Genomic DNA, 25134 nt, shown 5'->3' with positions numbered 1-25134 from the left:
ACAGCTACACCGGTGCTCCTATGAGAGGGCCAGATGAAACCCAGAGAGTACTGTGACCTTCGCTACACGAAGGGGCCACTATCAGTGACAAGCCATCAGCTGCAATGCTGTCTGAGGTACCTACACATACACGCACATTCAGTGCACGCACAAACACACAGTACGGTTCTAATAGGCCGCAAAAAACATCATGAGTTCCCAGACACACACACATACAGACACGGCACATTCTGGCGTATCATGGTCTTAGCGTATGTCGGCAGCCTTCAACCTTCAACCAGCTCTTCACCAAGGCTAAAGAGGTGACACGTCCAGTGAAAAAGAAATGACAGCCATTTTGGACCCTCCTACTTCTGTCTCATTCCATCACGTGATCCATTGCTCAGCTGGGGGATGGGGGAGTTATGAGGCCAGGAGCCCGCTGGGGCCAGAGTCCTTGAGACGCATGAACACGTAAACACAAAAACTCACAACACACACACACACAAACACACACAGGGGCCATGCAGTAAATAACGCCCATCAACCTGTGTTTTAATCAGCTTCAGGGACGCATGGTTGCTCCCTGTGATGCTAACAGGCCATCCTTCATCAATACGGCCGGTGGTCGAAACATGGATGTATGGGCTTGGAAGGTCAGTGATCAAGCCCTTTGGTTGACCCCTCTGGAATGATAGTGTCAAGTAAAAAAATGTGGCACCATAAAAACCCAGGATGAAATACCCACTGGGCCGAGAGGAAGCGACAACCAACCTTTAGGCCAGACATGTTCCCCAGATGAATGTTGGAAGTGGACATGGATGGTGATTCCATCTTCTATATCTTCTTCTTTGGATCAATTTGCCGGGAGCCAAAGTAGTATCTGTTAAAGCTGACGTTACCTTTATTATAGTCGATTCTGCACTTTGCGACGGAAGACAATCAGGATTCTGTAGGAACCTCTGCTGAGACGACTGCCAATACAGTGAGACGCGCGAAGAGCCGCAGTCAAGAAAAGAGTGATTGCTAATTGCCTTGATTACAATAGCTTCCCTCTTCCCATTTCCAGAATCCAGACAGGGTTGTTTATTGTATACTGGAATTTTAGAACAACAGTTTACCATTGAATAAATTAACATCACACCTTGGGGGGAGAGACAGAAAAAAAAAACACCTCTACATTCTCTGTTAAAGCAAATCAAAGAAATACGAAGAGAAAACGAGGTGAAATGGTTGTTCATAATGACAACATGGGGATCCTTGATGTCTGGGGTTGGGGCTGAAGCTGAGGAGAAAGAGGGGCTGGGACTGAGACTAGTTTCCACACAACAAGCACAGCGTGCCAAGGAGGGAGGTTGACGTTGACTGACTTGACTGTGCCAAGCTATTTCACAAACTGCAGCATTGCGCAAGGGGCCAGCCTCGCCATACGGGTTTGCGTGTCCACGAACATCTGGCACCAAACCCATCACATCCCATCAGTGACGAGAAACCGGATTCCTTGAGCCCCCTGGCCTCTCATTTAGTGAATCACAACCAGGCTTTCACACATTGACGGCCTTCTACTTCTTCTGTCCATGTTAACATACCAGCCGAGTGACGTCCTTAACAATGTTCCTTTTATAACTTAATTTATTCATCATGGAAGACAGAAATAAATCAACAATTTTACTGTTGAATTTATTAATGTAATATTTGGTTGTGTTTTTCCACCTGAATTTTCTAATTCGGCAAGTAGCTCAGTAGATCAACTACATGCAAAGCAGAATAAAGTTCAGTGCTATTTAGCTGAAGTGGTTGATACTGAACAGCTCCAGCAAATATAAATAAGTAAATTAAAACATGTTGATTGCATCCCACAGGATCTACACCTGCTACCGTCAAAGCGATTTTCATTTTGTCTTGCGTCTGCCTGATTGTTAGCAGCTTTCTTGTGATTAACAAATTAGCAGCTATGCAGATGAGGTGGTTGCTGAGGTGTCAGTTGGTAGCTTACAGAGAACTGTGTCAAACAGGCAAAGCTTGATCTGGTGCACATCCATGGCCTTATGTGACTTCTCCTCCACGTTATGCGTCCGTCAGACACTGTTTGTTTGCAGAATTGACCTCTTGGCAACTAAATAATATGTGTTTTGGGGGCATAAGGGTACGAAAAAAAATATAGGTTGAAAAAACAGACAAGAGAAAGAGGGAGGGAGGGAGCAAAGGAAGGATTTAAGCGATTTTGTCGGACATGCTGTTTCACTGGCCAGAGTTCTTCTGATCTCGGCTTGTCCTCTCAATAATAGCAGACACCTGGAGCTGTACAGACTCCCTGTCTCCATCCTTTTCCTCAGAGATGAAACAGCATAAACCATACTCTGTGACCCTCTGAGGTTTGTCTTCAATTGCTCTCTCAGTGAGTCAAATTCACGCCCTAAATCAATCATCTTCTAATCAGCTGTGCCCACCTCTTAGGCTTTTTCTGTTGTCTATTTGTTTTGCCTTGTTTTTTCCGAGACGTGCCTGCAACTCAGTCAGAAGTGCTATGTATGTACACAAGCCAATGCTTTTGTACATACATAGCACTTCTGACTGATTTGCAGGTGTAGCTTCTCAGATTGACCAGATTTAGCCATTTAGGGCAGATAAATGTCTTTAAATACCCCTTTCTCTGCACAAACAAGTTCCACCAGCCAGGCCTGTCTATGACCAGCATGGCGGGTGTGAGGGGAAGCCAACCTCAATCTGAGAGTAATGGGGGAGGTGTCTCTCTTGCTCAAATGGATCATTGCGCTCCAGCTCCCAGGGTGAGGCCAGAGATAATTTGTAGGGACAGTCAGAATCTCAGAGTAGACACTGATGCAGCCGGATGGGCAGGCTCCTCCAAGACAGATGCACTTTTACTTTCACGGTAGGGACAGGGTTAACAAATGCCAGATGAGATAAGGTTCTACTATGTTAGTTAGTGGTGCTCTTTAAAACCCCTCCAATCCTTACGCATCCCTGGTGAGCGTACCTGTGACGGTTTGTCGGCAGCAGGATTCAAGGAAGTATTCATTAGACGGAGCTAAAGAGGTCATCCAGGCTGTTAACCGAGTTAATTAACATAAAGCCTTATAGCTCATGAGGATGTGTGGAGAGACACGGATTAACACTTTTAAACCATTTAGGCCCTCTATCATCCGTGTTTCATACCTTCTACTTCGCCGTGCTTTAGCTCAGAAATTGCCACCAAGGGCTCCATTTTGCAAAAGCCATGAGAACTGGAGTGATAAGGGTCGGCTCCCACACTGGCCACTATACCAGCATGGCTTCATCATCACAAATACTCATTCAGAAAACAATAAAGAGCAAAAATGGGCTGCACTAAAGCTGCCCCTTGCACATACTTATTTTTTTTCTCAAATGAAAAGCTGTGTAATAATTCATTTCAGTCTTGATCACGCGGGGATGCAGTCATGGAATGTTTTGAGAAACTGCAGTTGCCTCTTCTGTTTTTGCTTTGGACTGCGCCGTCTTCCAAAGTTGAAGGAGGTGATAAAATATTTAGATTGGTGCGACTCGTACATCTTAGCATTGATTATTCCCTCTGCACTCTTGTCTAAATGAGCCTAAGTCAGCCAGAGTTCAAAGGGTTTGTTTAGCAGACCTGCTTTGCCAAACGAAAGCGGACGCCGCACAGAAACCCTGGGTGGGGGGGCTGAAAGAAATCCAGTAACAGGGAAAAAGTGGAATATACTTCAAAGTTTTGCTGATTGCAGTTTTCTCTACCTCCAGAGGGAAGCTTCATAAACAATCCCAAACTGTAAAGCAATAACAAATGCGGTCCTGGATCTGAGCTGGAAAATAACAGAGACGATAAAAGTGGCTCTTTATTTTGTGAGCTTTTGCAGCATTTGCGCTATCAGCTTCTGGCCCTCCCCTTCCCCACATTGAGTCCAGTCCAAGTTAAAACACACCTCATGAAACCTGCTGCATTGAACACACAGTCTAAAAGCCAAGAGCGGGGAAACATTACTTATTCCAATCTCGTGTGTGCTCCCCCCCCCCTCTCCACTTTGAGGCTGCTGCCCAAAAAAGTAGCTCAGAGATTATTTTTAGACTCTGACTTTTTTTTAGATCTTCATTTTAACACACAAGAATTATTACCTCAAATCATTTGTATGGCACTGAAATAGACGAAGAATGATGCCAATGGATCACACAATCTCATTCTGATGTTAAATTTAACCACGTCTCAGAGGCTGAAAAAACGGTCAAAAGTGATATACACTCTTTCAGCGATCTAAGCGAGTAAGACATTTACATGAAGGGACGAGAAATGTATTATTTAAATGTTTTTGGGGGGGGGGGAAATGTGGGTGTCTTTGCAAAGCCGCAGCCGATAAAAAACCCCAACATCGTATTAAATGCAGCGCGCCCGACCGTCACAGAACAATAATAGGGTCTTTGTTTGAAATGGCCATTACTATATGGTGTTTGTCTTGGCTGTGGTGAGATCTCATTCTCGCTCGGTCACACCTTAATTTGCAAGATTGTGGGAGTGATAGACAGGGAGGAAAAGAATAACACGCATGCGAGCACACACACACATAACCACCCACCCACCCGCACACCCACACATACACACACACACACACACACACACACACACACACAAAGCATAGCTATCAGGTTTACAGCGGAGTAGCCCCCTCATGATGATAAGCTTGACCTAATAAGTGATGGAGGGGCTCCAGGTGTTTTTAATCAGGCATTAGGCCTGCTTATTATGACTGACTGAGAGCTTCACAACAGGATCTGCTAAACACTCCTCAACATCTGCATTTCTTCCACTTGTGCCTCCTTTTTCCTTTTTACTCTCTGTTTGTCTGCCCCACATTCAACTGCTCTCCCCTTTCTTCCTTTTGTTCTGCCTCTCCCTCTCTCTCTCCATCTTTCCGTCGCCTTTCTTTCTTCAGTCCCAAACAGGCTTGACAAATTCAGACAGACTTTATGTGTTTATATACGGCAGCTTTAGGTCGGATTTGGACCTACAATTTTGCATAGTAATATTAGAATTACAGTTGCACTCCTCTTTCATCAACACAATACTGATGTATTACGCAGCAGTTTGTTCCTATTTTATTAGACAGGGGACTTGAACATATTGTCTGCACAATTGTGATGGTTGGCTGACTCGAGACAGCGAGGTTAAGAGCTGAAACGGTAGATAGGAAAATAATTGGCAACCACTTTGATAATGATCATTCCAGTCATTTTTCTAAGCATGCAAAAATGACAAATGATATATGCATTCCAGCTTATTTACTGTGAATACTTTCAATTGTTATTAGTGTACTGTGCACAGCAATTCAGAAACATTGGCACAGGCTCTTGGAAAACATGAACTTCTCAATTCCCTATTTTCTGACCTTTTATAGAGCAAATGATCATCGGAGAAATAAATCAGCAAATTAATCGATAATGAACATAATCGTCAGTTGCAGCACTAGATAGCCTACCACAATGTGTCATACTATTTACAGATGGTGCATTAACTAAATTATGCCTCATGATAGATAGCTCTAAGACTGTGACTGCGGCAACAGCATTTTCATGTATACTTCTGTGTGTACATGAGACAGAGAGGGCACTTACAAAGTCAGTGAGTTTATACCTGGGTCTAGTATTTTGATTAAAAACAAATGTATCCGTTACCTGGTTAGGAAAGGGTGAGAGGCCAAATTCCAGCCCGATGCTGGATTCAATTACTCGACATGTGAACTTTGAAAGGGTTAAATATGACATACTTTACAACCATCACACAGAGATTTCTGTCAGCTCTAATTTCTTAGTGGAACACATTCAAAGATGAGGTAAAGACTGAAATCTGTAATGTGTGCTGTAATGGGCTCTAATGCAACTCAAGCCCATGATCTCATGAAAGTCCAAGCCCTCAATCCGCTGGAAAATGAAAAGGCGGAAAAACATTGAACATTCTTCTCTCATTGGCTAATGCATTCTGATTTGAGTTGCTGATCAGAACACACTTAAGGACTATATATATGTCTGTGTTTCTGAGAGAAGAAAGCATATGCCATGCATGCATTGTTGAAATGATATGGGGGGAAGTTGAAAATAACGCATGTGTCAAAGATTTGACAAATTTGAGGTTTGTGTAACACAAACTTTCCCTCTACTACTATCAGCTCACATGCCACGAGATAATAAGGCAGGAGGGAGTGATCCGTTTGGACAGGGAGAAGCTAATGGTTACTCTAATGAACTGAAAGGCACGCACACTGTGCAAATCTATACACAAATATTCATCAATGCCGACTTCTTGCATGACAGAAAGAGCAGAACACACACATGCACATTAGCATGAAAGGTGCGGGCATGGACATTCACCGTCAATGAGTCACAATTAGAAACAATCACAGATACACAAGTATTAACTCTGTGACACATGGATGAATTGAAATATGTTTGTTTTTCATCGCACTGAATTGAAATGTATCATACTCTGGATTTACTATTCTCTATACAGCCCTAAGCCTGATTTGCTGACTGTAAGGGATCCAAACTCACTTTGCTCCCGAGACACACACACACACACACACACACACACACACACGCAGACCTATTTGTATTTGCACTATCTCTATAGCATAATATCTGTGGAGCATCTGTCCGTGCCTGGCGCAGTAGTAAATAACCCATCCCCTTGAAGGGAGGGACCTGCTAATGAAGTCAACTGTATGCTACTGCAGTGCGTAACTCAGTGAGGCTGGCCGGGCCGCAGCATGCTCACCAGGGCACCGTGCCTTGCTTGCTTTTTTGCTAGTGGCTTACACTGCAGCGACAGAGATCGATTCATGAATAAGAGAGATCATGCCGGCTTTTTAACTCGCGTGCTCTCTCCTCTCACTTTCACTCTCGCTCTGCATACGGCAGAGATAGCTTTGAATGCAGTCATTAGAAATCCGCTGATAGGACTGGGGAAGCAGAATGGGTTGCAGATGATGTAGAGAGATAATAGGAGCCTCTCCAGTGTAGGGGGGCCCTCCTCCTTAATGCGTGCCGCACTATCATCTTGATGTCTTTGTGCCGGAACATTGTTCCCCAGTTTGGAAAATGAGGTAAATCGGATTCAGAAAACAAGTGGATTAACTTAATCACCCCTTGGCTTTGACAATGACCTTCGCTTCTGAGGCATGATAAGGATTAGTCAGAAAAAGGGGGAAGGACATATGCCATGCAGAAGGAAAAAGATTACAGTTCTCCCGTGACAGAATGATTGAAATATGCTATTCAATGTTCCTTCATGGTTAGAGGCTGTGATAACAGTCCACGGAGCAATGCATCTTAATGCTTGGCTGGGATGTTCAAAAGAAAACAGAGTGATATTTATAGCCACAGACACAGTGAAATGCCTTCGGTGTTGCTTTTTTTAAAGATAGGAATCTGCTTTTATTGTACATAAACACACCACAATGCCATCACTAAAACAGGAAGCGAAGAGTTCACATTTACATTAGGGGTATCGATTCCAGGTTGGCTAGCATATTCTCCACAATTCCTGACATTACTGCGATGGAAATGGCGCAATCTTTCTTACAGCCCAATGCTACCATTATCGATCCCCACGCACAGGAAGGAAGTTATTCTCAGAGCCGTATGAAAGACAATACAGGTGCACCACTCACTGCACAGCTCAATAGGACATTAGAGTCAACAAGGTCATGCAAATTAATAACAGGCGCTGACCTTCGGGCCTGCATTATGGGACCGGCGAGGTCACCTGAATATGAGGTCGAAGGGCGTGCTGCTACAGGCGATCTGAGGGAAAAGGGATCTCAGATAGAGGAGGGACAGATGGCAACTGATCTCCAGTGACAGAGCGGGCTTGATCAATCGACATGTCCTAACAGGAAGCTTGCAGCTCTAGGAAACTGATCCTTCAGAAAATAAATATTTCTTTGGAAGAGACAGCGAAGGGGAGGATGTGCTGACATGGGTTCAGTGAAGGACGTAGCTGTCCATCGGTGCTGATGTTGTTGAGATGTGGGATTTGTGCTTTTGTTGCTGTTGTCAGCCGGGGAGGATATCTATGAAAGGAGGCTTATTGACGAAAAGCTCTGTGTGCATGTGCATATGTGCATGTGTGTTTTTGTCTGCTGATGTGTCCGTAGATTTGTGTCATAAACAGCGGTGCATGTGTGTTGTTAGCTATGTTTGTGTGTGTGTGTGTGTGTGTGTGTGTGTGTGTGTGTGTGTGTGTGTGTGTGTGTGTGTGTGTGTGTGTGTGTGTGTGTGAAATGGAAGAACTGATTGGCGAAATCTTTTAGCTGCAGACAGACAGAGGTGGATGGTGGTTTGAGGGGCAGCAAACATGCTGCAATCCCTCAACTCCTCTTTTCCTCTTCATTTCCTCTCACTGTCCCTCTGTTCTTTCCCTGCGGCTTCAGTTTCCCTCGTCCAACAAACAGGGTACCGCTTTGGGAGGAATGACGTTTAATATGTGGTGGCTGCATTACATAATGGGAGCCGAGCCGGTGGTTGAGCAACGTCTGCGCGCCTTCATGTGCTGTGACAGTCTGTGCGGATATGTTAAAAAGATGTGTGTGTCTAAGAGTTTGAACTAGAGTGATTTTTAATTATGAGTACATCAGTAAGTTTTGCAATGAGCATATGCTTAGAAAAGGGGCCTAGCTGCAACACAAACCATGCACCTTTTGTCACAAACGTATAACACAGGGTCCCACACTTACTCAGTAACTCTCGACGAGAGGGAAAGTGGCACTGTGTGTTGCGCCAGGCCTGCTGTACTGCAGCAAATGTGAAAGTGAGGAAAATCATACCAGCGTATAATTTTCCTACTATCTGCCATGTTTCTTCCTCCATCTAGTAAACCACTCATAACTGTACATATTGCATACACATATTATTTTTCTAATCATATTAATCTATTTGATGTACAGTTCTATTTCATTAGTTATTATTATTTTACTTTAATTATATTTCACATTTTATATTTAATCTTATTTTTCATTGTACTCATATTTATATGATATAACTTATTTTCGCTACCCTTACATTTTTTATCTGCACTGTCTTTGCAATTTGTTTGTGTTCATTTAAGTCACAGGTTGCTCTATTCACTTGTGTGTGTATCTTGTACATTGTCTTCTTCTATATTGCATTGTTGAAAGGGTGCCTGAGACCCAAGAAATGAATTGCCAATGACTGCCGCTGTAATTGTTGTGCATATTGTACAAATAAACCATGTTGAAGGTTGAATCTCTTCCCATCATATCTCTTACTATTAGAAAGTACAGCATGCCACTTTGACCATGACACCCATCACTCTGAGCGGTGCGCAGCTGAAGGTTTGTCCAATAATGCTGCTGTCCCGTACGGGCAAATCCATGAAGAGAGTTGGAGGACACGTGCAAACACGTACACCACATCCAGTCACGAAGCAGCAGCAGCAGCAGCAGTGGCTTGGTAGCGCGGCATTGGCATTGTCTATTCAGAGGCGAGTGTAAACAGATCGAATGGGCTGCTATACTGCAGTTGCTCGTGCTGACTCACCCTGTACGTTATACCAGCCAGGAAGGAGACTGCAGGACGGGTTAGAGAGACCACAGTGGTCTCTCCTTTGCTTCCCCCTCTCTCCTCCACAACCCTTTCCAAGGTTATCCAGCAGGGGTGGGGGGCGTGGAGGGTCAGACAAGGTGACACTCCACCCTGAAGCAGCTTCACTAAATGGCCACGGACAAAACAAGGGCCCTTCAATAGAGTAGCTGGCTCCGATTAGCAATCTGTCCCCGTGGATACGGTGCGTAAAGCAAGGCCATGGAGGGGAATAATGGAGCCTTTAGACTGTTATAGGGGATTGTTACTGCGGGGTCTAAGCTGGCTGGTTGTCTGGAGGGAGGGGGAGGGGGGTGGAGGTGATGGCGGCGACGCCATGCACCATTTTTCTCGACCAAAATGAGCCCAATGTCACCGTGACAGCACAGCGCTCCTCTGAGGGCACCGCAGGCCAGGGGGAAAATGATGGATGAGTCGCCAAGCAGCCTCTCCTGCTTCATCACTTTGTACACACACACACACACACACACACACACACACACACACACACACACACACACACACACACACACACACACACACACACACACACACACACAACACAAATATGCACTCACGGACAGGGAAATATATACACGGCGTAGTACACTCACACAATGACAATGCATACCCTGCAATATGTTCACACACCGGTACCTGGGGGATGAACACATTCAGCAAACTCACACACACACACACACACACACACACACACACAAAATACACACACGTTCACACACACAAAATACACACACGTTCACACACTACAAATATGCTCACATAAAAGCCATCTGGGGATACTGGCAAACACAAACACATGCATGTACACACACGCTTTGAGTGATTTGTTTTTGTCCACATGAGTTATAATTAATCGCTGGGACATAAACACTCCAGATGCAGATATTTACAGGAGTTGTCAGTTATACACAGTCAGACACACACACACAAACACAAAACAAACACACACACACACACACACACACACACACACACACACACACACACACACACACACACACACACACACACACACAGGCTCTCACACTATGTACGTGCTCACACATTGAGCACACAGCCCCAGCTAATGCCAAAGGATCAATGACAGATCCTCCCTCTCCCTCCCCTCATTTCTCTGACCCAAAAGCAGCAGCGCCCTGCAGCGTTTATTCCTTCTATGACCGAGCCGTAGCCTCCAATAAGGCCCTCGGGTCATCCTGTGGCTAATGCTCCACCTCGACATATCATCCATCCCCCTCGCATATCCCACCGACTCCCACCAGCCCACCATTTACTGCCACACCAGTTATAAGGGTGAGGATGAGGATTACACCCAAAGGTAATTACTAAAGTGCTGATTACCTGCAGAAAAAAATCGTAACCAGTGATGCTGCCGGAATAGTTGATTTACGTCACACTCCTATACGAGCATTCAGTTAAATGAGGCTAGTTTAAATGTAGAATTCTGCAAAGGATGTACAAAAAGAAGTTGAACAATTCAGATGCCACAGTCGTGTACAAAGCAATGCAATAACTCTGAAGCATCATAAGCATCTGTGATCTGATTACTGCATATTTACAGTTACTGCAACAGATTACAGATGTCATGTATATGGAATCGGATTACTGTAATTCCATTACACCTAATCAAATGCTCAAAGGCTCCTCCTCCTGCTCCTCGGCCCTGCTGAGCTCGCAGAAAGCAGCAGCATCCCTGACCGTCCCCCCATGCAGATGCACAACGTCTATGTTGCGGGGCAGTGAGTGAGAAATATGGCCGGCCTCTGGTGAGCAAAGGCGGGTTTAGATGAGTGGCCATCCATCAAGACCCTGCGGTGAAAAATGCTCCCCGCGCTCCATCCGCTCAGACCCCTCTTCTCATAAGAGGGAGAGGGGATTGGGAAGAGACAGGACAGTAAGAGAGATGCCTCATAAACATACTCCCTCAGGTTGGGCGGAGGGTGACGAGTAAAATTCCTCCAACATGGGGCTGGAGAAAAAAAATGTCAGGCCCTTTTAGAGATTGATGGACTCAGCCTCTGCGCTTGTAGTGTTTTTCCTGCGGCACAATACACAGGGGTGTATGGTTATGATTACTTGTAGTCAAGCTACGGTTGGGAGTGGATGGCGGCTACAGCCTAAATATTAGGATTAATGACCATGTTGGTCAGTCTAGCGACACATCATTCATACTGTTTATTGCGTTCCAGTGCCAAGCAGGGGCTGACAATGGCGACACAATGCAACAGTCCAAAAAAATAATTATATATTTGTTTTTGTCAAACCTCTGATATAATGCTGTAAACTGTGACAGATGCGATAAATAAACAATAAGTGGCTTGGAGGCGGAGTACAGGTGAAGTTTAAGAAAAATCAATAACGAGGGCTTTCTAAAACCTGCGTTCTGCTGGCCATGCTAATGCATTGGGATGATAATGTGTGCACTAATACATCAGAATGTCTACCCAGCGGACAGGGGGGCAGGTTGAATGGTAGCCTTTAACCACCACTCTCCCTTTCATGAGATCAATTGCAAAAAGGTGATTATGTATGCAGATGGTCTGGCCGAGAAGGGAAACGATGGAGAAGTGAAGCGGAGGAGATGTGCGAATGGGCGCTGCTCTAGGTGGGTTGCAAGGAGAGCCCGGCATTCCAACACAATACATTTCATTAATAATCACAAATGTTGCATTGTGATTTTCCCCTGAGACCCCGTGTGGTGCAGTTACCAGACGACAAAATTGCACCCAGGTATTTCAATCGTGTGATTGAACTAAAGGGCATCGTCAGTAAAAAAAAGCCAAAGGTTACTCATATCATCTGCCCAGGGCTTGTAGCAACAGAATGTATCAAACTGCGACTCCAGCAGATTAGCTCACATGTTCAATAGGACGGCATAAAGGAGACTCCCGTTGCCTTGTACTGCTGCGCTATGTGAGCTGAATATTTAATGAAAAAGTCATTTCTCAGTGAAACGCCGTCACAAAAGCTCTGTCTCAAGTATGTGGAGTCACATTTTCTGTGCCGTTCGGTACATATTACAGTAATGGCATGCAACCTGTCGTGTCCAGTGTCTGCAATCTTAGCCAGCGGCAAACACACATGGTCAGTCGCCGGCGCAGCCCACTGCTAGCCGTGCAGTTTTCCTGGCGCCCTTGCCACTATTCATCTTTAGTGTCCTGTAACTGAAAACCGTCAGCTCTGTCATTCTCCAATCCTGCCACTTCAGAGGTATCCGTGTCTCACCACCGAGGAGAGGTAATCTCTCAATATTGATCCAGTCACATGGCAAAAGCAAATATGTTAAAGTGGACAGTGTAATCTAGCTCAAACGAGGGATGAAATCTGATGCCAAGAGTAGCCACAGTGCTCTGTATACTTTTATGCACACGCCTGTGCGACTTGAGCACACCTTTTCCTGCTTACATAAGCTTCTATGAATCTGATAAGTTGTGGCAGCCACATGCTGTAGAGGAAACTTCAGAAGACAGGCATTGATTTCAAGCAAATCTGTCCGGACATCTCCTCTTCCTGGTTCAGTACACCTCTCCGCGGCTAATGAGCAGCCGTCTCCAATCCCCGCCGAGTGAGACGTTCCTTTTCATGCCTTGTGTCAGGAAACACTGGCTATTCATTACAAGGGAAGAGAGATGGAAGACGCGAGGAAGAAAAAAACTGTTTGACGGTTAAGCTTGAGCTTTAAGACAGACAACTATGTCCCCTAATCCCTTCTGAGCAGCCATAAGCCTTCCGTTATCGCTCGTTAGAATTGTGCATCCCTTAAACACATTAACTTAGGCCCTAATGCTGGCCTTTTTTATTGTCTGTGATACAGCAGCTTTTCATACCAGCCAGGCACCAGGCTAAGAGAAAAGAAACATGCTAATAGTTGTCAAACTCATTTACTTGGGTAACGAGGGTGTTTTTTTAATGGATGCAGAGTATCAGCACATTTCACAGCAATCAATGTTATCCCCGGAAAGCTCTCGAGGCTATTGCAATTCACTGCCATCCCTTAGACATCTGTCAGAGAGAGTATCTGATGATACAATGTTGGAGGAACACACACACGCACACTGACTGCCACTCACTCATATATGCATGCGCATTGTTGTAAATTCATACTGTTATCTTTCTTCTGCCACACACACTGGATTGGGCTTTTGTTATCAGTATACTCTGCTTTTCTTGAAGGCCTTGTGGGACTCAGATCAGAGCTACATCTTCACTCCACTTCACAGTAAACCTCAAGCTATAGTGGACGCCGCTCTTGACACCGGCCTTCAGGAGCCCAACTTCCTCTCAGTCTGTCGACCGGCAAGAGCTCTTTTAGCTGCATGAATAACTCATGACACACAGGAGCACTGTAAACACTCAAGTCTACACACAGAGGGTAAGACATGGAACAGGTATCAGGCTGTATTTTTAGGCAGCAGTGACTTAGAATCTCTGTGGAAATATGATTAGGAATGTGATAATGTCTTTGTTTCGTGTGTATCCTTTGAGTATTCTAAAGCCATATAAAATTAATATCAGTACTTATTCCGAAATGTAAATGTGTAATGCAGGATGTAAAAGCAACAGTCCACTTCTTTATCTGTAAACAGGGCTGTATGTGCTGTCGTGTAAACCCAAGACATTGTGCAAATGGCTGTCGTTACGCTACCGCCCAACAGCTTACAAGTAAAGAGAAAAACATTGTTTTTTTCCTTTCAGTGTTTGTCTTCCATTTACATTTGCCGCGATTCAGTGCACACAACGAAAATGCGGCCCGATGTCGCCTGTGATCTCCAGCTGGGCTAAGGGTCCCACTGACAAGGGAGGACCACAGCGACTGAGGCAACCACTACAAACAAGCACAGCTTATTATGCATTCCGACTGTGGCACGGCTAAGATGCGTGGTGTTTTGCTGAGACAGCAGATGACTTGCCTTGCTCTCCCTGCCCCTTGCTCAACCAAGGCAGGATAGACTTAATTGCCTCATTAGCAATAGGGCCAGCGAGGAGTGGGCCTCCTCTACATTGTTCAATGTCAAGAGTGCAACCGAGAGGAAAGGTTAATAAAGTAAACAGCGTCTCCCTCTCTTAAATGGAAAAATGTTTATTTTCTGGTATGATGGGTTCCTGGCCAAAAGCGTCATTTCACTCAACACTGACCAAATTATGCATTTGATTTAATCGTATCTACACATTTCATATACAAACCTTGAATACTTCTAATTTAAGAGCGTAACACAGTTTGCTGTTACTCCGTGGCAACTCCCGAAGTGGACTTTTTCCTTTTTTTAAAGCTTGGACCCATCTAGAAAGCGGAGTCATCATGCCAACTTTAATTATTTTAAGAGCCTGAATTTGCTAACTCTGCTATTTCCTTCTCTGCGGTGTCTTTGGACCCCAGACAGCAAATCGAGCCAAATGCTAACACTCTTGATTTCCCTCTTGAAGAAAGAAACACAAAATAAAAGGGGTGTCTGCTGAGAGAGAAAATGCAAGGTCCAAAAAAGCCTCATGTTTAATAACTTTGAGAGAGACATAAAACTCGGAGTATAGCCCGGTTGTCACTTACCGCCTCACTGTTCACGCACCAAGGAGCATTTCCATCCTCATTCAGGATGTTGACGGTTTGGACAGCAATGATAAAACCATGACAGGCATCTTGAATGCATTCTTAAGCCTCTGTCGTTGTCTCCATTAGAAATGTTCTATAAGTCAGGTCTGACAAACTACACGATGGGCCAGGCTAAACAAGTGTGCACCAAACAGAATTGCAAAGGACTTCTAAAACAAATGGAGGGAATACACCATTATCTTCACTGAATGAGCTGCTGGTTATGATTGGAAAATTGTTGGCATCATTATGTTACTCTCTGAGGTACACTCCATTACAATAGTGGGGGTAACAAGCACAAACATGTACCACATGCCCTTAATGTCCATGCAAAGCTATTGCTGCTCCCTGCTCATGGATAAAACTAACACAATACAGAGCCTCAAGAGATAAAAAAAAAAGCAACATCCACAATATAGATGCTGCAGACTGCACCCTTACTGCCTGGCACTTTAAGACTTAGGCTACATTAGCGGCTACACATCTGCATGGGCGGTATAGCGTAAAGGCTCCATTTCATCAACAGGTCAAGTCTAACGAGTCGGAAAAAACAAAGGTGGTGGTGCCATCTGTTCTGAACCACTTTGCTGGGAAGGGAGAAAATTGTGGGAGGACAAGGGGGAAAATATAGCTTTCTCAGCACAGATAATGTAAACTGCACTTTGACCACACCCAGAGCTGCTCTATCTATCTCCTGTGGAAGCAAACTTCTGAACCTTTCTCCCAGTAAAGGCCTCTTCGCCCTTTTTCCTTGTGGAATATAGATGGGTAGAGCTGTAGTACAATCAGCGACATTACATGCTTAATTTGTGGACAACCTAGCAATGGATCAATGGTATTCGGTTTACAGTGTTGTTTTTCGCTGAGCTATGTAAGATCAAATGGCGGGCGTTGTGGTTGGATAATTAAACCATCCATCACACAACAACATCCACTGCACTAGAACAGGACTGGTACCCAAGATTGTACCTAAGTTGTTTCTTTTAACAGTAGCTAATTAATGGCAATTACATGAGGCCAGGTTTTATGACCAAAGAATTCATCAGCAGAGTTGCATATCTCATGGAGCTCTAAAGGTAATTCCCAAAGTTGTCTTACAGTTGATAAATAGATTATGCCTTCTTTAAAGTTTTTGCACGATCTACCCTTTTTAAGTCCGAAATAAAATATTTTTTCTTTCTCGCACTCGGTACAGTTCTGAATTTGCCGGATGGCAGAGCACTGACTTCCACAGTGGATGGACTGCTCCAGATAGGGTTCAGGCCTTGTGCAGGTAACCGTTTTGTCTTCCACCACTATAATCAATGGCCACCAAATCCCATCCCTTCCAAACTCCATCCATCTTAAGGTCTTTCCAGGGCTGCTGGGCAACGACCAATAGGGGCAAGAAGATAAATGTTTAAAGGGCAGGAGGGCCTCTCCTGATTAAAGCCACTAACGCTTTAGGGAAGACTGGCGAGCAAAAGAGGAAATGGAGTGAGACAATGGAGCATGCAGGTTCAAAACACGTAATGGAGTGTCCTGCTTGCAGGGCTAATAAATGGCTTCAAATTGAAAGGAACAGCAGGCGTCTAAATAGAGCGACGTGGAACATTTCCTCCTGCTCATTCATTCAGCTCCCAATTGTAAAAGCGGGAGAGAAAAAAACCTTGCCTGGCTTGCCATTGTTTGGTGCAGCGCAGGTTGCTTTTCTCGATCTGCAATCAATACTGGGGATAGAATTAGCCGCTGAGTTACATGCAAAGTGAAAGAAAAGTCAATGTTTTGTGCATCTGCAACACGCTTGAAATACATAAAATGAATTCTGAAATCTTTGTGTCGGCATGAAGAAATATGTTGCTTTAGGATACATGGGTAGGGCATTGCATGATGTATGCAGTCTGGCTGTGAGCTGTATGTTCTTGCTGTACCTCATCTCAGCAGCACAATGCTGATTGGATGTCCAAGATGATATTCGGACATGATAATCAATAATCACAGTGTGAGATGAGACATTGCACAGGTTGGGGTCTGACAGGTGCACCCCATGACCAATTAAAGGACTAAACGTATAGAAAAAGGAATGATCAATTATTGGCAGACAGTTCACTGGAGTTTTGACACTTTGTCAGTCGTTGAAAATGTCAGCCCAGCAAACGTTAGTCCAGCCTTGTCCAGCAGTGAAAACATCAAGCTGCTTAAATCAACTGTTTGGACCAGCCAGAACTGCTGAGTTCAGAAAATTATTTTTTATCATCTTGCGTGCACTGCAGTGAGCACGGTTAGGCTTAGTCGACCTTTGGACATGTTAACAAGCTTCCAGGTGACATCAGCCAATGTCACCCCTTGCCGCTCATTGGGTGTAAATGTTTTATCAATAGCTTGCTTTCTCTTCCTTTGTGTCATTGATGTAAGCACTGTGCTAAGCTGCATGAAACTGAAAGACACCTCAGCATTAGGGATTTTGGTTTTTGAGCTGTTTATTTTCCTGCACGGGCGGATAGAGCAGCTGCAGAGTAAAAAAGAAAAAGAGATATACCCGGTTTCAGAGACAGAGAACATAGATCAAAAGCGTGTTCCGCTCGGAGAAGACAAGCATGCAAGCTTTATTTCACACAGCCAGTTTTCACTACAGCAGAAAGCACTTGAAAGCACCACAACAGGGCTGGGCGCTGATAGCATCTCAGCTCCATCCACTGATAAACAAACCATTTTAAATGGTATTTCTTGTAAGATGTGTGAATTTTGATCGCCCATGCTCTCACAGCTGTAAAGCACTGGCTTGGTGATGGATGGAATCCTATTTCTAGCAATGTCAATAGCTGTAAAGAATTAATATCAGGACAGATCTTTAGTGGGGCGAATCAATGGGAGACTATTCCATGCTCCACCTCGCCGACAGCATCAGCCGTTATCTCAGTGTTTTGTTCTCTCTTTGATCTCCTCACTGCTAACATAGAACTATCACAGACCTTGATTCAAATATGTATGCACACCAGCAGCAAATCACTGCATGTTCTAAGAAAATAGAAAGCTTTAATTGTACTTGCTTCATTGACTTTCATGGCTATTCGCAACTGCAAATAGGGCAGAAATCCTCCCTTTGAGAGGAAATGACCATGGCTGTAAAGATTACAAGGAACTGAAGGCCAATGCAAAATTTCAGTGTCAGAACTGGCTTTTCTGGCTTTCTGAAACATGTATTGGATACAATGGACTAATTAGGCATTTGTGGTCATATTAAATAAACTTTCCTTATTCAATAATGCTTCATTTGGCAAGTACAAAAGCAAAACGAAGATGAATGTGAATTTTTTTTTTCAACTAATTTAATTGTTTAGGAAAAGCTTCCAAACAAAGATAAAAAGATTATTCCAATCCTTGTTTGTGGACATTTTGGGAAAATCAACATCACTATAATGTCTGTATAGTGGATATTAAGCTACAGCCAGGTTATATAAACTAGCTTAGCCTAAAGACTGGAAACAAGGAAAAGCTAGTCTTGCTGTCAAAAGTCTGCCAACCAGCACCTCTCCTCTAAATTCCACTAATTAACATGTTACATCTTGTATGTTTAAGTTGTTTTACAGAGTGTTTTATGTACCGGACTATTTTTTAGGCTGGGATCACTTACCACGGAACCAGCAGAAACTCCAGGAGGCTTACTGGGCCCGGCCAAGAAATAGTCATTCTTGTGTTTACCGCTAAACGTTTTTACACACTTAATGGTATCTGACTTCTCATATAACTTTTAGCAACATGTAGAAAAACAAAAAAACAGACAATTCCCAAAATGACAAAATATTAAAATGTTTCCCCCTCATGTCAATTAATCTCATTCATGATCAAAAGTTTGGATCTACAAAGGATCGTATGGTTCTCTTATTCTATAAAACAGCAGGTAACTGTCGTGATCCTGTGGGTAAGTTTATCTGCACAACATGTCTTGTCTTTAATTGTTGATGTGCAGCTCCAGAGCACACCTCACTGTCATGTGTGGATTTTGCATGTGGCTCCAGTCATTGTGGATGTGCGCCTCCCCAGAACATCTGTCAAAGATTAACAGTAAAGTGAAATAGGCAGTTCCTGTTCGTACGTTCCAAAATAATCTGGCAGTAATTTTCCTAGTGAAGGATGGAAAGGGGGCAGGCTTTATAGGTCAAAAACACTACACAAAACCCAGCTCTGTCTAGGCGTGTGTCTAGGGCTTTACAAGATGCCAGTGACAAAAGGCCCACACAGAATAATGCTGGGACAGTTAGTACATTACGGGTGGGGCAGAAACATAGCAGGAGAGAGAGGAAGAAACTGTTAAACAAAGAAATAGTGTGGCTGCAACATAAATTCAGGACACACCACACACATTCCACCAGTACGACCTTTAGTTTTACCTCGGATGTCTTTAGCTGCTATAAAAATACAATCTGCCGCGACCCTCTACAAGTAAAAATAAAAGCACTTACAATGGTACAAGGCAGGTACACTTTCACCTACATACACTGTCTCATTCGAAGCAGGGCATCTAACTTGCTGCGACAGAATAGGAAGACCTTCCGACTAAAAGCACAGCAATCAATGAAACATGATGAATCCCTCAGGTACAAGAAGAAGAAAAAAAATAAAAAGGACGGATTGTTATTCAGGGAGGCAGGCTGTCATTCAAGGGCCGTACCCATCGGGGCGGGGGGAAAGTGCTTGGAAGGCAAATCGGTGTTTGTTAATGATATGGGTCAATTCTTTTGAGGACGCCTGGACCTCTGTCCTCATCTGTAGGCCTCTCCCATCACCCATTGGTAGACAGAGGGTTGGTATTCCAGAGTGCTCTGCCCTTTCTGAGAAATTCAGATTTGCCACTGTTGCTTTGATTAATACAATCCTGTCCTGATGGAAATCTGTTTACACTTTGTTCGGCATGTCACATCGCGGACATTGAGGGCCAAAGTGAAGTCTTTTAACTATCCGTAGCAATGCACTGCTAGCTATTAGCTATTTTTCCTATCAATTCAATTCAAAACAACTTTATTATTCCCACTAGGGACAATACACAGAACACATGTCACATATCAACAGCCGCATATTTACTCTACTGAAGCCTATACCCTATATCTATTGGATATTGATTCCTGAGAATGTATACATAACTGTGACGCTGTGCATTGTCCCTTTGCTCAGTCTGTGTTTGAAAAACTTCTGAAAGTGTTGATATGCTGGAATTGCAGTGCCATTGGGAGTCATTTTAAGTGTTTTTCGTTTTTACAACGTGAGATGAAGGTGAACTCCCTGTGCAGGGCTCCACATCTAACTGAGAAATGCCTTAAATACCATGCAGGTTCAAGTCCCGCTAAAGCAGATCTGCCAAATTCATCACACGCCCGTAAAAACCAAATATTTTGAAAAGCCGAGAATGTGCGAAGGATATGCCACACGATAACGCTGCAGAACAATGCGAGTCAAAAGGAGATCAAAACAAAGCCTTAATGTATCATAGCTGGACGTCAAATATCAAAATGTCTATGGGTTCAGAGGAATGTCAGAAGTCTGTGGCTGTGTATGTGTGTGTGTGTGAGTGTGTGTGGGAGGGTGATGCAGGCACAAACACATCAAGATGACACTTCATAACCTCTGGCTCAGGAGGCTCCTGTCATCTTCACATTTCAGAGATCCTCTCTGCCTACCCCGGCAGACATGCTAAATATAGAATGGGGACAGAATTTCTGTTTGGAGCCACTGCTCTCTTTATCTACATCTACAACACGAGCAAGCTTCTCACTGTTGTTATACGTACATGTGTGCATGCATGTATGACCAAAGACTCAAGCATCAGCCCACACACTAACGTTAAATGTAACTGTATTCCGATGATCACTCGCAATGCATTGTCGTACAGAGATCGATGCTCAAACGACCATAAGACTACAGCAAGCGGGCGGGGTGCAGAGTTTCGGATCCCATATAAAAGCTGCTCATTCTTTCCAATTACATTTCTGTCAAGTGACTTACACTGTGTTATTTCTTCTTGGACAGTCATTTTCAAATTCCCTCGTTCAGAATCATTTAATCCTGGCACCAGGACAGATAGGCAATCCATCACTAGTCTCCTTTTACCTGGCCGAATCCACCACACTGTTACTGAGTTACTCTATTTGACCTTGTTCCGTTTCCTACTTTGTTATCAACAGAGATACAGGAGGGAGCCACCAAGCTCTCTGTGGCAATTAATTGTGCTACTTATCTGTAATATGAACGGTGGATATTATATATCCAACAGATATTAAATTAAGGCTGTCTCAGGACTTGCGGCCAAAGCCAAATAAAAAGGAACGAGTCCCTATTAATGACTATTGACTCCTTTATAATAAAACAGCCACTTCCTCTCTTCACTTGGCCTTGGTGTTGATCTTGAATTAATAGAGTCCATAACTTTAGAGCAAAAAATGTCCTTCAATGTGGCACAGCAGAGCAGCCTATAGCCTGAAATAGCTACATATCTCCCCTCTCAGGTAAAAGTGTTTTTTTGGCTGACTGGCAGATATTTTGTTCCTGAATGAAAGACACAAGACACCAGGTCGCAATTGTCCTGGACTTTCACCTAAACAATATCATTTTCAGCTGCACAAATTGTTTTGTATAGTCGTATCTTGTGACATGACAGGGAAGGAATAAAATGCCTCACCATGGCAACAACAAGTCATTTAATACTCTAGGCACAGGCTGATGGTTATTTTAAGAAAAGTGCACTGTTATTATTTGTATAGGGAGACAAAAATTAGCACACTGTACAATTTAATATGTAGGCTACTGTTTCCACCTTGCCGTTGCTGGCTTTGCTATGCCAGATAAGGACTGGTTTTGGTTGTATCACCATAATTATGATGATTGATTAAATCAAATCAATATCTGGTACAACAAGGCTGACACCAAGAAAAGGTATCGGTATGCAGCGTCCACTGCCGAGTCAGCTCCTTTAGTGGAAGCTCAGCATCAGTGACCATCTCCACTGAGTTGACCCATGTAAGCCTTAACAACTCAGTACGTATGCAGCTCCACACACCATATTTCTATTTTCTACACTGCTTATCTTATTCAGGGTCACAGGGGACTGGAGCCTTTCCCAACATGCATTGGGTAAGGGGCATCTCCCCCCGAGAGGTCACCACAATAGGTGAATAACTGAATAATGGGAGCAGAGGATAACAGACTCTTTAGAATCAGAATCACAGTCAGTTGTATTGCAGTGTATGTTCCCACACAGAAATAATTTGCCGTGGTGTGATGTTGCTTCACACAATGAACATACAATAAACATAGAGAACGTTCAAGCAAAGTCAAGTCTCTCTGTGCATTCACAAGCCTACAGCCCAGCTCACAGTAAGCATAAGCAAAGTGACACAATCAAGCTGCAGGTCTGACCTAATGGAATGAAAAATGAAACACAGACGATGGAGGCTTTTGATTCTCTCCAGACTGTGAAACCATGATCAGCAAGCATCACAAAGACTAGAGCACGACTTCTGGCCTGGAGCCAAAGCGGGCGAGCTGCCAGCAGCTCTGGGATGCAGTATTCCTCTTACAGCCACTCTCAAACACGCTTTTACTTTTACTGTAGTGTTTCAAAACCTTTTCAGACCACGTTCCCCATATCACGTTAAGTTCATGTTTACGACAGAATATTCCCAGTTACACCCGGCTAGGGAAATTCCACCGCAGGTGATGAGACAGCATCAGGATGCGTGAAATCTCTTACTGGAAGATATTTTAAATATATATTTTAAATATATATATATATATATATATGTATATATATATATATATATATATATATATATATATATATATATATATATATATATACACACACCCTGTCTCACAGTGCCACATAAACAGAAACTTCCAGTCAGAGAGGTCACAATGGAATTAAACAGTCCCACATTGAACACTGAACCTGCAGTATCCTTTAGTTAAAGGTTAAAGGTCAAAAAGAGCAATATTGGTATCAGTATCAGGAGCAGCTGTGCTGACATAAACATCAACAAATACATGCAGTTAAAATGTCCAAAAGGACACCCAAATAATGGGCCAAACAGTGTAGAAAAATATGGAAAATATCTAACCTTAGTTGTGGCTTACATTTGTATTTTATTTTGTTGAAAAGAAGTAAAATAATGAAAATAATTTTCTTCAGTTTTGTTTTCGCAGAAGGCTATAAGTAAGATGAACACACAGGGTCAATAAATCTGGACAGCAGATGTAAAAGGGAGGGGTCAGGTGAACTTTTATTCCCGTTCATTTCCAAACCTTTGAGAGCTCCCCCAAGTGAAGCAGGCTGTGCTTTTCCATTTTTTTTCAGATATACGTAAATAAAAAGCTTAAAACAATTCTCAACATGTGCACATTATAAAGTGCAAGGTCGTCTAACACGTAACAAAAAAGACAATAACATATGAATACAGTATATTCTGACATCATTCTACATTTGCCATGTAAGTTGCTGAGGACGTGTTAAACAATGCAAAGGTAGCCAATAGGCTATGTAGCCTATATGGAAATACTCATTGTACACGTGATAACGACATGGTATGAATGTCCCATCTCGACAGTGTCAAATTGTCATACAAGCTTCACTGCTTTGTTAAATTCGCCTAAATCTTTGAAAGGGGGGAATGGGGTGGTGACTTACCCAGAAACAAAGAGCGAGATATTGCAGACATCACGGCTGGAAATCCCATGTATAGGCAACGGAGCTGGAAACAATGCGCTCTCAGACTGCCTTCAAACGCATTCGGCTGACCTAAGTGCGGGCACAACGACGCGGCAAAGTCAGCGAATCGAGGGGCGAAATCACAGATGAATTAATCTTCATTGAACGTAACACGAGTCCAAGGACATCATATGTTGGTGCACGCGCCGGACATGCCTTAAGCCTCCCAAACGAGAAGAAACGTGCTCGCCTCTTCTAATGCTAGTCGTTATGCTCGTGGCAGGGGCTATAATACTTGGCGTCAAATCAAAGTTAACCCGGGCTGTCTGGCTCTGGCGTGGGACGTGTTGTCTCCGGGTCCCCTCTGTCTGTCTTTCTCTCTCTCTCTCTCTCTCCCCTCCTCGGCAGTCTCTCCTGCTTTCCTCCTCCTCCACTGCACAAAATGCCAGAGAGAGAGGGGAGGGGGGAGAATAGGTGGGGATGCTGAAGGATGGAGACCTCTAGAGTCTGAAGTTCTCTTTTACACAGCCCGGGCATCCTGCAACATACACTATAAACAAGGCTCGATAGATGATAGGAGGTGAGTGCCTTTGTTGGGAGTTGCAGGCAGGCACCATTATTTGCATATGAATATAATTGAAGCTGTATTTAATTGTGGTTGTGTGAGCAAAAAGTAGTCTAGCAGTGCAAATCTGCATATAGGTAAAAGAGATGATTAGTCAACTGACAGACAATTAAGCTTAATCTTAAAAGCAAAAATGCCCCACATTTCCAAATGTAATTTTTGTTTTCATCTCGTGTGATCACAAACTGTATCTCTTTGTGTTTGGGAACATCAGTTGGACAAAATGCACTATTTGATGACATCACCTCTGGACTTGAACATTTGATTTTGTAATTAGACATTCAACAGAACTAATGATTGATCATTGCTAATTGCAGACCTAGCATTCTTAGGCTGAGCATAACAAAGGATTATATTTAATTATGTATTGGAGGGCTTATTATTTTTGAAGGATTTGGGATGCTAGGCTAACCTGGCATGCTTTTACACCACAAAACAAGAAATAGGGCATATTTTCATTTCAAAAAGCATGATATATTTTTCTCGACTACATCTATTTTGCAGGCTCTGATGACACATTCTGGTGATCAAAGGCACGTTGGATGTCTGATCTGAACCAGAAGGCATATTTGTGTTCGTCTACCATTGTGTTTTATTTTCCCAACAGCTTCACAATTTCACGATTATTCGATCAATCTTTTT

At 43.5% G+C, this 25134-nt stretch overlaps 1 protein-coding gene across 1 annotated transcript in view; it reads right to left on the bottom strand.

Moving 5' to 3' along the window:
• The window catches only part of clmpb (CXADR like membrane protein b), a 69113-nt gene extending 44877 nt beyond the window's left edge, over positions 1-24236 (bottom strand). Inside the window, exon 1 of the mRNA XM_080054112.1 lies at positions 23847-24236. Coding sequence (XP_079910238.1) covers positions 23847-23895 — 49 coding nt within the window. The 5' untranslated portion in view covers positions 23896-24236. The remainder of the gene's footprint in view (positions 1-23846) is intronic.
• Positions 24237-25134: the final 898 nt, after the last annotated feature.

Source organism: Ammodytes marinus, assembly GCF_949987685.1.
Source record: "Ammodytes marinus genome assembly, chromosome: 3".
Lineage (NCBI taxonomy): Eukaryota > Metazoa > Chordata > Actinopteri > Uranoscopiformes > Ammodytidae > Ammodytes > Ammodytes marinus.
The sequence above is the reverse complement of the archived record's forward strand: the minus strand, read 5'-3'. Positions and strand labels throughout refer to the sequence as shown.